The sequence below is a fragment of the Coregonus clupeaformis genome, chromosome 30 (genome assembly GCF_020615455.1).
Source record: "Coregonus clupeaformis isolate EN_2021a chromosome 30, ASM2061545v1, whole genome shotgun sequence".
NCBI classification, from domain to species: domain Eukaryota; kingdom Metazoa; phylum Chordata; class Actinopteri; order Salmoniformes; family Salmonidae; genus Coregonus; species Coregonus clupeaformis.
The window spans coordinates 39,103,752-39,116,251 of record NC_059221.1 but is presented as its reverse complement, the minus strand read 5'-3'; the positions used below and the strand labels follow the sequence as shown (position 1 = coordinate 39,116,251).

Below are 12,500 nucleotides of genomic sequence, written 5' to 3'. Positions count from 1 at the left end.
CTACAATGTGATTATCTGGAAAACATTTTCTCATTTTGTCTGCCATAGTTGACGTGTACCTATGATGAAAATTACAGGCCTCTCTCATCTTTTTAAGTGGGAGAACTTGCACAATTGGTGGCTGACTAAATACTTCTTTCCCCCATTGTAGGTTAGGGCAGGGAGCTAGGTTAGGGCAGGGAGCTAGGTTAGGGCAGGGAGCTAGGTTAGGGCAGGGAGCTGGGTTAGGGCAGGGAGCTAGGTTAGGGCAGGGAGCTAGGTTAGGGCAGGGAGCTGGGTTAGGGCAGGGAGCTAGGTTAGGGCAGGGAGCTAGGTTAGGGCAGGGAGCTAGGTTAGGGCAGGGAGCTGGATTAGGGCAGGTAGCTAGGTTAGGTCAGAGTGCTAGGTTAGGGCAGGGAGCTAGGTTAGGTCAGAGTGCTAGGTTAGGGCAGGGAGCTAGGTTAGGGCAGGGAGCTGGGTTAGGGCAGGGAGCTAGTTTAGGGCAGGGAGCTATGTTAGGGCAGGGAGCTAGGTTAGGGGAGGGAGCTAGGTTAGGGCAGGGAGCTAGGTTAGGGCAGGGAGCTATGTTAGGGCAGGGAGCTAGGTTAGGTCAGAGTGCTAGGTTAGGGCAGGGAGCTAGGTTAGGGCAGGGAGCTGGGTTAGGGCAGGGAGCTAGTTTAGGGCAGGGAGCTAGGTTAGGGCAGGGAGCTAGGTTAGGGCAGGGAGCTAGGTTAGGGCAGGGAGCTGGGTTAGGGCAGGGAGCTAGGTTAGGTCAGAGTGCTAGGTTAGGGTAGGGAGCTGGGTTAGGGCAGGGAGCTAGGTTAGGGGAGGGAGCTAGGTTAGGGCAGGGAGCTAGGGCAGGGAGCTAGGTTAGGGCAGGGAGCTAGGTTAGGGCAGGGAGCTAGGTTAGGGCAGGGAGCTGGGTTAGGGCAGGGAGCTAGGTTAGGGCAGGGAGCTGGATTAGGGCAGGTAGCTAGGTTAGGGCAGGTAGCTAGGTTAGGGCAGGGAGCTAGGTTAGGGCAGGGAGCTGGGTTAGGGCAGGGAGCTGGGTTAGGGCAGGGAGCTGGGTTAGGGCAGGGAGCTAGGTTAGGGCAGGGAGCTGGGTTAGGGCAGGGAGCTGGGTTAGGGCAGGGAGCTAGGGCAGGGAGCTGGGTTAGGGCAGGGAGCTAGGTTAGGGCAGGGAGCTAGGTTAGGGCAGGGAGCTAGGTTAGGGCAGGGAGCTAGGTTAGGGCAGGGAGCTAGGTTAGGACAGGGAGCTAGGTTAGGGCAGGGAGCTAGGTTAGGGCAGGGAGCTAGGTTAGGGCAGGGAGCTAGGTTAGGGCAGGGTGGATTTGCTGTAGCTGGAGGAGGAGAAGAGGATATGTGATACTTACAGCAACAGAAAGAAAAATAATATAGTACTTAGAACATATTTTTTTTTAGCTCTTGTAGAGGCAGCAGGTAAACTTCCTGGTGTACACTACAGTAGCCTACTTTTATAACAGCTGTATTTAGATTTTATGACACTAATAATTATATTTCCAGAATAGAATACAGAACTGTAAGCCCAATTATATTGATTTAATGGTTTTGAAATTTCATTACAAATGCCTTTATGGATGCAATAAAAAAAAAACTGTGTCCATCCTTGCCCTTTAGAAATTATCCATTATTTTGAATCGAATGAAACTAAGTTCATTTCTCTATATACGTGATAATCAGAAATCAATACTGATTTTAAAACGGGTCATTAACTTTCAGACAAATTAAGTGTATCCAGTGTAGGATCAATGGTCCCACGATCAATTTCTATATACAAAGGCCTTCTCGCTCAGGTCGTGCCCCAAATGGCACCCTTTTCCTTAGTTCACTCCTTTAGGCCGTGGTCAAAAGGTAGTGCACTAACTAGGGAATAGGGTGCCATTTGGGACGAAGCCCCAGTATTCTGTCTGTGTTAAAGCAGCCTCCGTGGAACACTCAGCAATGTGAGGGCTGGGATCACAAGTGAGTGAGTGACGGCTCTTGTCCTGTCTCTGGTTCAATGGTCTCTGACAGACATGCAGCCGAGCAGCGCGAATTCCATCCCCAGCAGGCCTTGTGTTCTCTGGGCTGGCAGGACTGAGATGTATGGGCTTGGAATATACTGTATACAGAGAGAGGGGGAAAAAGAGAAACAGAGAGGTCCTGTGGTGTGTGGGTTGAGAAAGGTCACTGTAGGCAGACCTGGCTTTCAAGAGAAGACAGGCTATTTGCACACTGCCCACAAAATGAGGTGGAAACTGAGCTGCACTTCCTAACCTCCTACCAAGTGTATGACCATATTAGAGACACATATTTCCCTCAGATTACACAGATCCACAAAGAATTCAAAAACAAACCCAATTTTGAAAAACTCCCATATCTATTAGGTGAAACACCACAGTGTGCCATCACAACAGCAAGATTTGTGACTTGTTGCCACAAGAAAAGGGCAACCTGTCACGAACGTCGTATGAAGGAGTGGACCAAAGCGCAGCGTTAGTTGCGAACATACTTGCTTTATTTAATTAAAGCATACACACGAAATAACAAAACAATAAACGACTCGTGAAGTCCTCAGTGACAATGACCGAACACGGAACAAAAACCCACAAACACAAAGTGAAACACAGACAGTTAAATATGGCTCCCAATCAGAGACAACCAGCACACAGCTGACACTCGTTGCCTCTGATTGGGAGTCACTCAGTCAAACATAGAAATAAACAACCTAGAACACCCAACATAGAAACAGAACACATAGAATGAACACACCCTGGCTCAACATAATGAGTCCCAGAGCCAGGGTGTGACAGTACTCCTAAAGGCGCGGACTGCGACCGCGCCTCAACAAAACCCAAACAGGGGAGGGCTGGGTGGGCATTCCTCCTCGGAGGCGGCTCCGGCTCGGGCTTGACCACCACCCTTCCATAATTCCCCGTAGCGCCCCTGGTCCGGTCTGACCCCGCTGGCTGGATCTGGACTGGACATCGACGGAGCGGATTGCTTACGCTCCGTTGTGGAGCAGCTGACCGGTACCTGAACAGGCACCGGACTGAAGACGCGCACCCCAGGCTTGGCGCGTGAGGCAGGAACGGACCGGACCTGGCTGACGATGCGCCCCCCTGGCTTGGTGCGTGGAGCAGCAACGGACCGGACCGGGCTGACGATACGCACCCCTGGCTTGGTGCGTGGAGCCGGAACGGGCCTCACCGGACTGACGACTCGCACCCTTGGCTTGGTGCGTGGAGCAGCGACGGGCCGGACCTGGCTGACGACTCGCACCCCGGGCTTGGTGCGAGTAGCAGGAACGGGCTGAACCAGGCTGACGACTCGCACCCCTGACTTGGTGCGAGTGGCAGGAACGGGCTGGACCAGGCTGACGACTCGCACCCCTGGCTTGGGTGCGAGTGGCAGGAACGGGCTGAACCAGGCTGACGACTCGCACCCCTGGCTTGGTGCGAGTGGCAGAAACGGGCTGGACCAGGCTGACGACGCACACCGTAGGCTTGGTGCGTGGAGCAGGGACAGGCCAGGCTGGGCTGGCGACGCACACCGTAGGCTTGGTGCGTGGAGCAGGGACAGGCCGGGCTGGGCTGGCGACGCACCCCGTAGGCTTGGTGCGTGGAGCAGGAACAGGCCGGGCTGGGCTGTCGACGCACACCGTAGGCTTGGTGCGTGGAGCAGGGACAGGCCGGGCTGGGCTGGCGACGCACACCGTAGGTTTGGTGCGAGTGGCAGGAACAGGCCGGGTCGGGCTGGCGACGCACACCGTAGGCTTGGTGCGTGGAGCAGGAACAGGCCGAACCGTACTGGGAACACACACCACTGGCCTTAAACGGGGATCAGGAACGGGCCGGACCGGACTGGCAATACACCTCAGTACCTCTCGCCGTGCCTCTACAACTTCCTTCCCTCCTCTCGCCAATGGCTCCCGTAACCCGGTGGCCTACTCTCCTCGTCTCCCATTTCGCCCTGTGGCAGCCTCCTGCTGCCCAGTCGCCCCATGCCGTGTGCCCCCCTAAAAATTATTGGGGGTGCCTCTCGTCCTTCCGACGATGGCACTGCTGACGCCGCTGCTCCTCTCTCGCCAGGGCCTTAATCCTACCCCAAGGTCCCTTGCCCCCGAGCATGTCTTCCCAGGACCACGATTTGCCCACCTGGGCCATCGCCAGCCTCTCCATCTCCTTTCCTGGCGCTTCCTCCCATGTCCAGTCTGCCTGCTCCTGGACACGCTGCTTGGTCCTTTTACGGTGGGTTTTTCTGTCACGAACGTCGTATGAAGGAGTGGACCAAAGCGCAGCGTTAGTTGCGAACATACTTGCTTTATTTAATTAAAGCATACACACGAAATAACAAAACAATAAACGACTCGTGAAGTCCTCAGTGACAATGACCGAACACGGAACAAAAACCCCACAAACACAAAGTGAAACACAGACAGTTAAATATGGCTCCCAATCAGAGACAACCAGCACACAGCTGACACTCGTTGCCTCTGATTGGGAGTCACTCAGTCAAACATAGAAATAAACAACCTAGAACACCCAACATAGAAACAGAACACATAGAATGAACACACCCTGGCTCAACATAATGAGTCCCAGAGCCAGGGTGTGACACAACCAGTGAAGAACAAACACCATTGTAAATACAATGGTGCTCCTTGCCCTAACCTAGCTTAATGCCCTAACCTAGCTTAATGCCCTAACCTAGCTCCCTGCCCTAACCTAGCTCCCTGCCCTAACCTAGCTCCCTGCCCTAACCTAGCTCCCTGCCCTAACCTAGCTCCCTGCCCTAACCTAGCTCCCTGTCCTAACCTAGCTCCCTGCCCTAAACTAGCTCCCTGCCCTAACCTAGCTCCCTGCCCTAACCCAGCTCCCTGCCCTAACCTAGCTCCCTGCCCTAACCTAGCTCCCTGCCCTAACCTAGCTCCCTGCCCTAACCTAGCTCCCTGCCCTAACCCAGCTCCCTGCCCTAACCTAGCTCCCTGCCCTAACCTAGCTCCCTGCCCTAAACTAGCTCCCTGCCCTAACCTAGCTCCCTGCCCTAACCTAGCTCCCTACCCTAACCTAGCTCCCTGCCCTAACCTAGCTCCCTGCCCTAACCTAGCTCCCTGCCCTAACCCAGCTCCCTGCCCTAACCCAGCTCCCTGCCCTAACCTAGCTCCCTGCCCTAACCTCCCTGCCCTAGCTCCCTGCCCTAAACTAGCTCCCTGCCCTAACCTAGCTCCCTGCCCTAACCTAGCTCCCTGCCCTAACCTAGCTCCCTGCCGTAACCTAGCTCCCTGCCCTAACCTAGCTCCCTGCCCTAACCTAGCTCCCTGCCCTAACCTAGCTCCCTGCCCTAGCTCCCTGCCCTAACCTAGCTCCCTGCCCTAACCTAGCTCCCTGCCCTAACCTAGCTCCCTGCCCTAACCTAGCTCCCTGCCCTAACCTAGCTCCCTGCCCTAACCTAGCTCCCTGCCCTAACCTAGCTCCCTGCCCTAACCTAGCTCCCTGCCCTAACCTAGCTCCCTGCCCTAACCTAGCTCCCTCCATGTCTGCCTGGCTCCTGCCTAGTCCATGTTATGTAAGTGAGTGTCAGAGCACAGTGCAGTGTACCATCTGGGACCTCTTTCCCACTTGCTGTAGCTCTCTCTCTCTCTCTCTCTCTCTCTCTCTCTCTCTCTCTCTCTCTCTCTCTCTCTCTCTCTCTCTCTCTCTCTCTCTCTCTCTCTCACTCTCTCACTCTCTCTCTCTCTCTCTCTCTCTTTTCATCACTCTCTCTCTCTCTCTCTCTCTCTCTCTCTCTCTCTCTCTCTCTCTCTCTCTCTCTTTTCATCACTCTCTCTCTCTGTCTCTCTCTCTCTCCACCTTTGAACCAGAGACATGACAAGAGCTGTCACTCACTCACTGGTGATCCCAGCCCTCACATTGCTGAGTGTTCCACGGAGGCTGCTTTAACACAGACAGAATACTGGGGCTTCGTCCCAAATGGTACCCTATTCCCTAGTTAGTGCACTACCTTTTGACCACGGCCTAAAGGAGTGGACTAAGGAAAAGGGTGCCATTTGGGGCACGACCTGAGCGAGAAGGCCTTTGTATATAGAAATTGATCCTAGGACCATTGATCCTACACTGGACACACTTAATTTGTCTGAAAGTTAATGACCCGTTTTAAAATCAGTATTGATTTCTGATTATCACGTATATAGAGAAATGAACTTAGTTTCATTCGATTCAAAATAATGGATAATTTCTAAAGGGCAAGGATGGACACAGTTTTTTTTTTAAAATTGCATCCATAAAGGCATTTGTAATGACATTTTAAAACCATTAAATCAATATAATTGGGCTTACAGTTCTGTACTCTATTCTGGAAATATAATTATTAGTGTCATAAAATCTAAATACAGCTGTTATAAAAGTAGTCTACTGTAGTGTACCCCAGGAAGAGTACCTGTTGCCTCTAGAAGAGCCAATATGGATCCAAAAAGAAAAACAGAAACAAACTAACAATAAGTAGTAGTAGTAGTATTATTAGTAGTATATATATATAGTAGTATATATATAGTAGTATATATATATAGTAGTACCACTATTATTACAGACTTCTAACACTGACTGTAGTGGGGTTGCAGTCTACTGCATAAAACCCCCTTTTCTTTTTCTCTCACCCATTCTTTCCTATTGGAAGTGTCCTTTCCGAGTGATTTGACTTGAACCGCTCACCACCTTGTCACAGCGGAGTAATCAATGAGCTGTGCCCGAGACACCCGTGCGATTGTTGAGTAACGTTTTGCACAATGGAATTGACACCGGGCCAGTAGGGGTTAGAAGTGAGAACAATTACATTCCAAATAAATAGTCTAGGGTATCCTAGGAGTAAGCCTACTATAGATCAGAGAGAGAGAGTTCAATCCCCATTCGCCCGTTGGCACAAAGAGAGAGACGTCTCTGGGACGGCCATTGAGAGAGAGACGTCTCTGGGACGGCCATTGAGAGAGAGACGTCTCTGGGACGGCCATTGGGAGAGAGACGTCTCTGGGACGGCCATTGAGAGAGAGACGTCTCTGGGACGGCCATTGAGAGAGAGACGTCTCTGGGACGGCCATTGAGAGAGAGACGTCTCTGGGACGGCCATAGAGAGAGAGACGTCTCTGGGACGGCCATTGAGAGAGAGACGTCTCTGGGACGGCCATTGAGAGAGAGACGTCTCTGGGACGGCCATTGAGAGAGAGACGTCTCTGGGACGGCCATTGAGAGAGAGACGTCTCTGGGACGGCCATTGCAGCACAGCACAACCGTTTTCTCCCTCATTTCTCTCTCCATTGGAAGAAACAAGACGGACGCAACTTCAATGAAAATTCACAGAGTTGAAATTATGGCAATGACAATTGGTTTCAAAAGAACCGTTTGAAATCCGAGAATAGCCTAATGAAACAGATAAGGTGAAATTCTGAGAATAGCCTAATGAAACAGAGAAGAGGAAATCAGAGAATAGCTTAATGAAACAGAGAAGGTGAAATCTGAGAACACCCTAATGAAACAGAGAAGGTGAAATCCGAGAATAGCTTAATGAAACAGAGAAGGGGAAATCAAAGAATAGCCTAATGAAACAGAGAAGGTGAAATCAGAGAATAGCCTAATGAAACAGAGAAAGTGAAATCCGAGAATAGCCTAATGAAACAGAGAAGGGGAAATCAAAGAATAGCCTAATGAAACAGAGAAGGTGAAATCAGAGAATAGCCTAATGAAACAGAGAAGGTGAAATAAGAGAATAGCCTAATGAAACAGAGAAGGTGAAATCCGAGAATAGCCTAATGAAACAGAGAAGGTGAAAATCAAAGAATAGCCTAATGAAACAGCGAAGGTGAAATCCGAGAATAGCTTAATGAAACAGAGAAGGGGAAATCAAAGAATAGCCTAATGAAACAGAGAAGGTGAAATCAGAGAATAGCCTAATGAAACAGAGAAGGTGAAATCAGAGAATAGCCTAATGAAACAGAGAAGGTGAAATAAGAGAATAGCCTAATGAAACAGAGAAGGTGAAATCCGAGAATGAAACAGAGAAGGTGAAATCCGAGAATAGCCTAATGAAACAGAGAAGGTGAAAATCCGAGAATAGCCTAATGAAACAGAGAAGGGGAAATCAGAGAATAGCCTAATGAAACAGAGAAGGTGAAATCAGAGAATAGCCTAATGAAACAAAGAAGAGGAAATCAGAGAATAGCCTAATGAAACAGAGAAGGTGAAATCCGAGAATAGCCTAATGAAACAGAGAAGGTGAAATCCGAGAATAGCCTAATGAAACAGAGAAGGTGAAATCCGAGAATAGCCTAATGAAACAGAGAAGGGGCAATAGAGTGTGGGACCAAAACAAAGGAGCTCGAGAGCCAAGCGCAAGTGCTTTGACTCACAAAGCACAACCGGAAAGAGCACGGCGGAAGAGCACGGGCGCCCGATTGCATTTTATTTGAGCTACCGCCTAGCACAGAACGAAACCTCTGCCCACGGGGCACAGACGTCAATTCAACATCTATTTCAAGTTGGTTCAAAGTAATTTCATTGCGTGGAAACAATGTGCTCAGTGGGTGTGCTTCGTTCACTAAATACTTTCCAGGACGATTTTTTTTTATTCTCGAAGTGATGCTTTTCAACTGGCAACTGAGAAACCGTGGATAAAATAGGCTAAGAAGAAGATGTTGAAGTGATTACCGGGGCTAAATAATAAACAATACTGGGCGGACGGGTCCCTTCCCGGAGCGCAGGTGGATCCAGCGAAGTGGTGGAACAGGGTATTGGACGAGGACAGGATCAGCAGCGCGCGACAACAACCTCGGAACTACTAGTCTGCTACATCTTCAAATTATAGGCCTAACCATTCATTCCTAGATCTGCTTTTTGGGGTCCATATGATGCTAAATCTCTTCACAAACTGGATGTGTATCAGAACTTCAGTATTGTGGAAATAGAATAATCCAAGTGATGTGGCCACTGTAGAACGGACGTTGAATGGACGAACAACGCACAAACCCATTTGCACTCTAGGAGTGTAACCCTATTCAAATGATTATTTTGTAGGCTTTCCGAGCTTGCTTTTGTTGGAATAATACCTAGTTCTATCTCATTTGGACTATAATAGGCTGTAAGGATGCCTGAAGCACTCCAGGCGCTCTACATCGGCATGGAGGTGGTGATTGCCGTCTTCTCCGTCCTGGGTAATGTGATGGTGGTCTGGGCTGTGAAAATTAACAAGTCGTTGAGAGACACAACATTCTGTTTCATCGTTTCTCTGGCACTGGCGGATATCGCAGTGGGAGCCCTCGTCATCCCCTTGGCGATAACTATCAGCATCGGACTCCAAACTCACTTCTACAGCTGCCTGATGGTCGCGTGCACGGTGCTGGTGCTGACGCAAAGTTCCATCCTAGCCCTCCTGGCCATTGCTATTGACCGCTATCTCAGGGTCAAAATTCCAACCAGGTAAACACAACCAGCTCATCATGTCTTATACGTACACTGACCATAGCACAGGAGGTTGGTGCCACCATAATTGGGGAGAACGGACTCGTGGTAATGGCTGGAGCGGAATAGGTGGAATGGTATCAAACACATGGTTTCCATTTGCTCTGTTCCGGCCATTATTATGAGCCCGTTCTCCCCTCAGCAGCCTCCTGTGCCATCCAGTTATAGGCTAACTTAGCAGGTAGATAAAATGCACTACTGAGGATGATGATGAGGAGGAGGATGTAAGAAGAAGGTGATATGAGGGTGAGGGGAAGAAGGAGGTGATGAAAGAGGAGGATGTGATGAAGATGGCGTAATGATGAGGAGGAGGAGGTGTGGAGGGGGAGGAGGAGGTAGTGAAGAGGGTGTAATGATGATGAGGAGGAGGAGGTAATGAAGAGGGTGTAATGATGAGGGGGAGGAGGACGAGGTGATGAAGAGGATGTAATGATGATGATGAGGAGGAGGACGTGATGAAGAGGGTCTAATGATGAGGAGGAGGAGGAGGTAATGAAGAGGGTGTAATGATGAGGGGGAGGAGGACGAGGTGATGAAGAGGATGTAATGATGATGATGAGGAGGAGGTGATGAAGAGGGTGTAATGAGGAGGAGGAGGTGATGAAGAGGGTGTAATGATGATGATGAGGAGGAGGTGATGACGAGGGTGTAATGAGGAGGAGGAGGTGATGAAGAGGGTGTAATGATGATGATGAGGAGGAGGTGATGAAGAGGGTGTAATGATGATGATGAGGAGGAGGTGATGAAGAGGGTGTAATGATGATGATGAGGAGGAGGTGATGACAAGGGTGTAATGAGGAGGAGGTGATGAAGAGGGTGTAATGATGATGATGATGAGGAGGTGATGACGAGGGTGTAATGAGGAGGAGGTGATGAAGAGGGTGTAATGATGATGATGAGGAGGTGGTGATGATGAGGGTATAATGATGAGGAGGAGGAGGTGATGAAGAGGATGTAATGATGATGAGGAGGAGGAGGAGGAGGTGATGAAGAGGGTGTAATGATGATGAGGAGGAGGTGATGAAGAGGGTGTAATGATGATGATGAAGAGGAGGTGATGAAGAGGGTGTAATGATGATGATGAGGAGGTGATGACGAGGGTGTAATGAGGAGGAGGAGGTGATGAAGAGGGTGTAATGATGATGATGATGAGGAGGAGGTGATGAAGACGGTGTAATGATGATGATGAGGAGGAGGAGGTGATGAAGAGGGTGTAATGGTGATGATGATGAGGAGGAGGTGATGAAGAGGGTATAATGATGATGAGGAGGAGGTAGTGAAGAGGTTGTAATGAGGAGGAGGAGGTGATGAAGAGGGTGTAATGATGATGAGGAGGAAGAGGTAGTGAAGAGGATTTAATGAGGAGGAGGATGTAATGAAGATGGTGTAATGATGATGATGAGGAGGAGGTGATGAAAAGGGTGTAATGATGATGATGAGGAGGAGGTGATGAAGAGGGTGTAATGATGATGATGAGGAGGAGGTGATGAAGAGGGTATAATGATGATGAGGAGGAGGTAGTGAAGAGGTTGTAATGATGAGGAGGAGGTGATGAAGAGGGTGTAATGATGATGATGAGGAGGAGGTGATGAAGAGGGTGTAATGATGAGGAGGAGGAGGAGGTGATGAAGAGGGTGTAATGATGATGATGAGAAGGAGGAGGAGGAGGAGGTGATGAAGAGGGTGTAATGATGATGAGGAGGAGGACGAGGAGGTGATGAAGAGGGTGTAATGATGATGATGAGGAGGAGGAGGAGGAGGTGATGAAGAGGGTGTAATGATGATAATGATGATAGAGATCTGATTACGAAGTGGTGGTGGTCATCATGATGGTGGTCATCATAGCACATTCTTCTTCCATGTGCTTGCTTATAGCTGCTACACTCACTCACTCACTCTCTCACTCACTCACTCACTCACTCACTCACTCACTCACTCACTCACTCTCTCACTCACTCACTCACTCACTCACTCACTCACTCACTCCTCACTCACTCACTCACCACTCACTCACTCACTCACTCACTCACTCACTCACCACCACACACACACACACACACACACACACACACACACACACACACACACACACACACACACACACACACACACACACACACACACACACACACACACTCCTCTCCTGACATGAATTGATTCTGTTTCTTATTTCACTAGGAAGCCCTATATCCTACCAGCACTGCCAGTACCCTGTAGGCATGAAGAGGGGAGGGGTCTGACATACTGGTATTGACATGACAGCTTAACACACACACATGCAAGCAAGCAAGCACACACACAAGCACACACACAAACGTGTGAAGACACACACACACACACACACACACACACACACACACATTGACAGCTTACCATAGCAGAGCTGATACAAGCAGCTCTAATTAGCTGTTATGTCCTCGGGAATGCAGTGAAGGAAGGATTGGAGACTAACAAGCTGTGACTGTGTGGAGAAAAATCACATCTTTGTCTGTCTTACCCCTTCTTCTCTGCTGCCAATGTGCTGCTTTTTGTTGTTCAACTTACAGTACCTGTCCATTTTCTAGGGGACTTATTCAAAGATATTAGAGGAGAATACCGTTTGAGGTCAAAACGCGTCAGCTTATTTAATTAATAAAAGAGCACCTATGCATTACACATTTTTTTTTGTTTTTTTGCAGTCTTTCGGTTTGGAGACGGCTTTCCTTTTTTGAAAGATGAGGATATTGGTTTGTGTTACAGTGGAATGAGTGAGTCTGTGACAGTGAAAGAAACGACACATGCTGTGTTTCATGTACACACCCGCTACTGCTGCCATGTTCAGAGGGAAACAGAACGCTTGGGGCTATGCTGCTGAGGAGAAGCAGAAGGAGGCTGAGGAGCACAGAATGTGGTCCATTTGTTGTTGAATATTGTTAGACAGTGATATACTCGCTTTCAATCCTTTTTTTTAACGAAGCCACTTTGACTTTGGAGAGAGATTGTGAATGGTTAATTTGTCATGACAGAGAGAGAGAG

The 12,500-nt window shown here is 49.4% G+C and overlaps 1 protein-coding gene across 1 annotated transcript in view; it reads left to right on the top strand.

The window, feature by feature from the left end:
- The first annotated feature begins 8,417 nt into the window (after nucleotides 1-8,417).
- The window catches only part of LOC121546808 (adenosine receptor A1-like), a 13,975-nt gene continuing 9,892 nt past the window's right edge, over nucleotides 8,418-12,500 (top strand). The window contains exon 1 of the mRNA XM_041858053.2: nucleotides 8,418-9,443. Within this exon, the coding sequence (XP_041713987.1) occupies nucleotides 9,112-9,443 (332 nt within the window). The 5' untranslated portion in view covers nucleotides 8,418-9,111. The remainder of the gene's footprint in view (nucleotides 9,444-12,500) is intronic.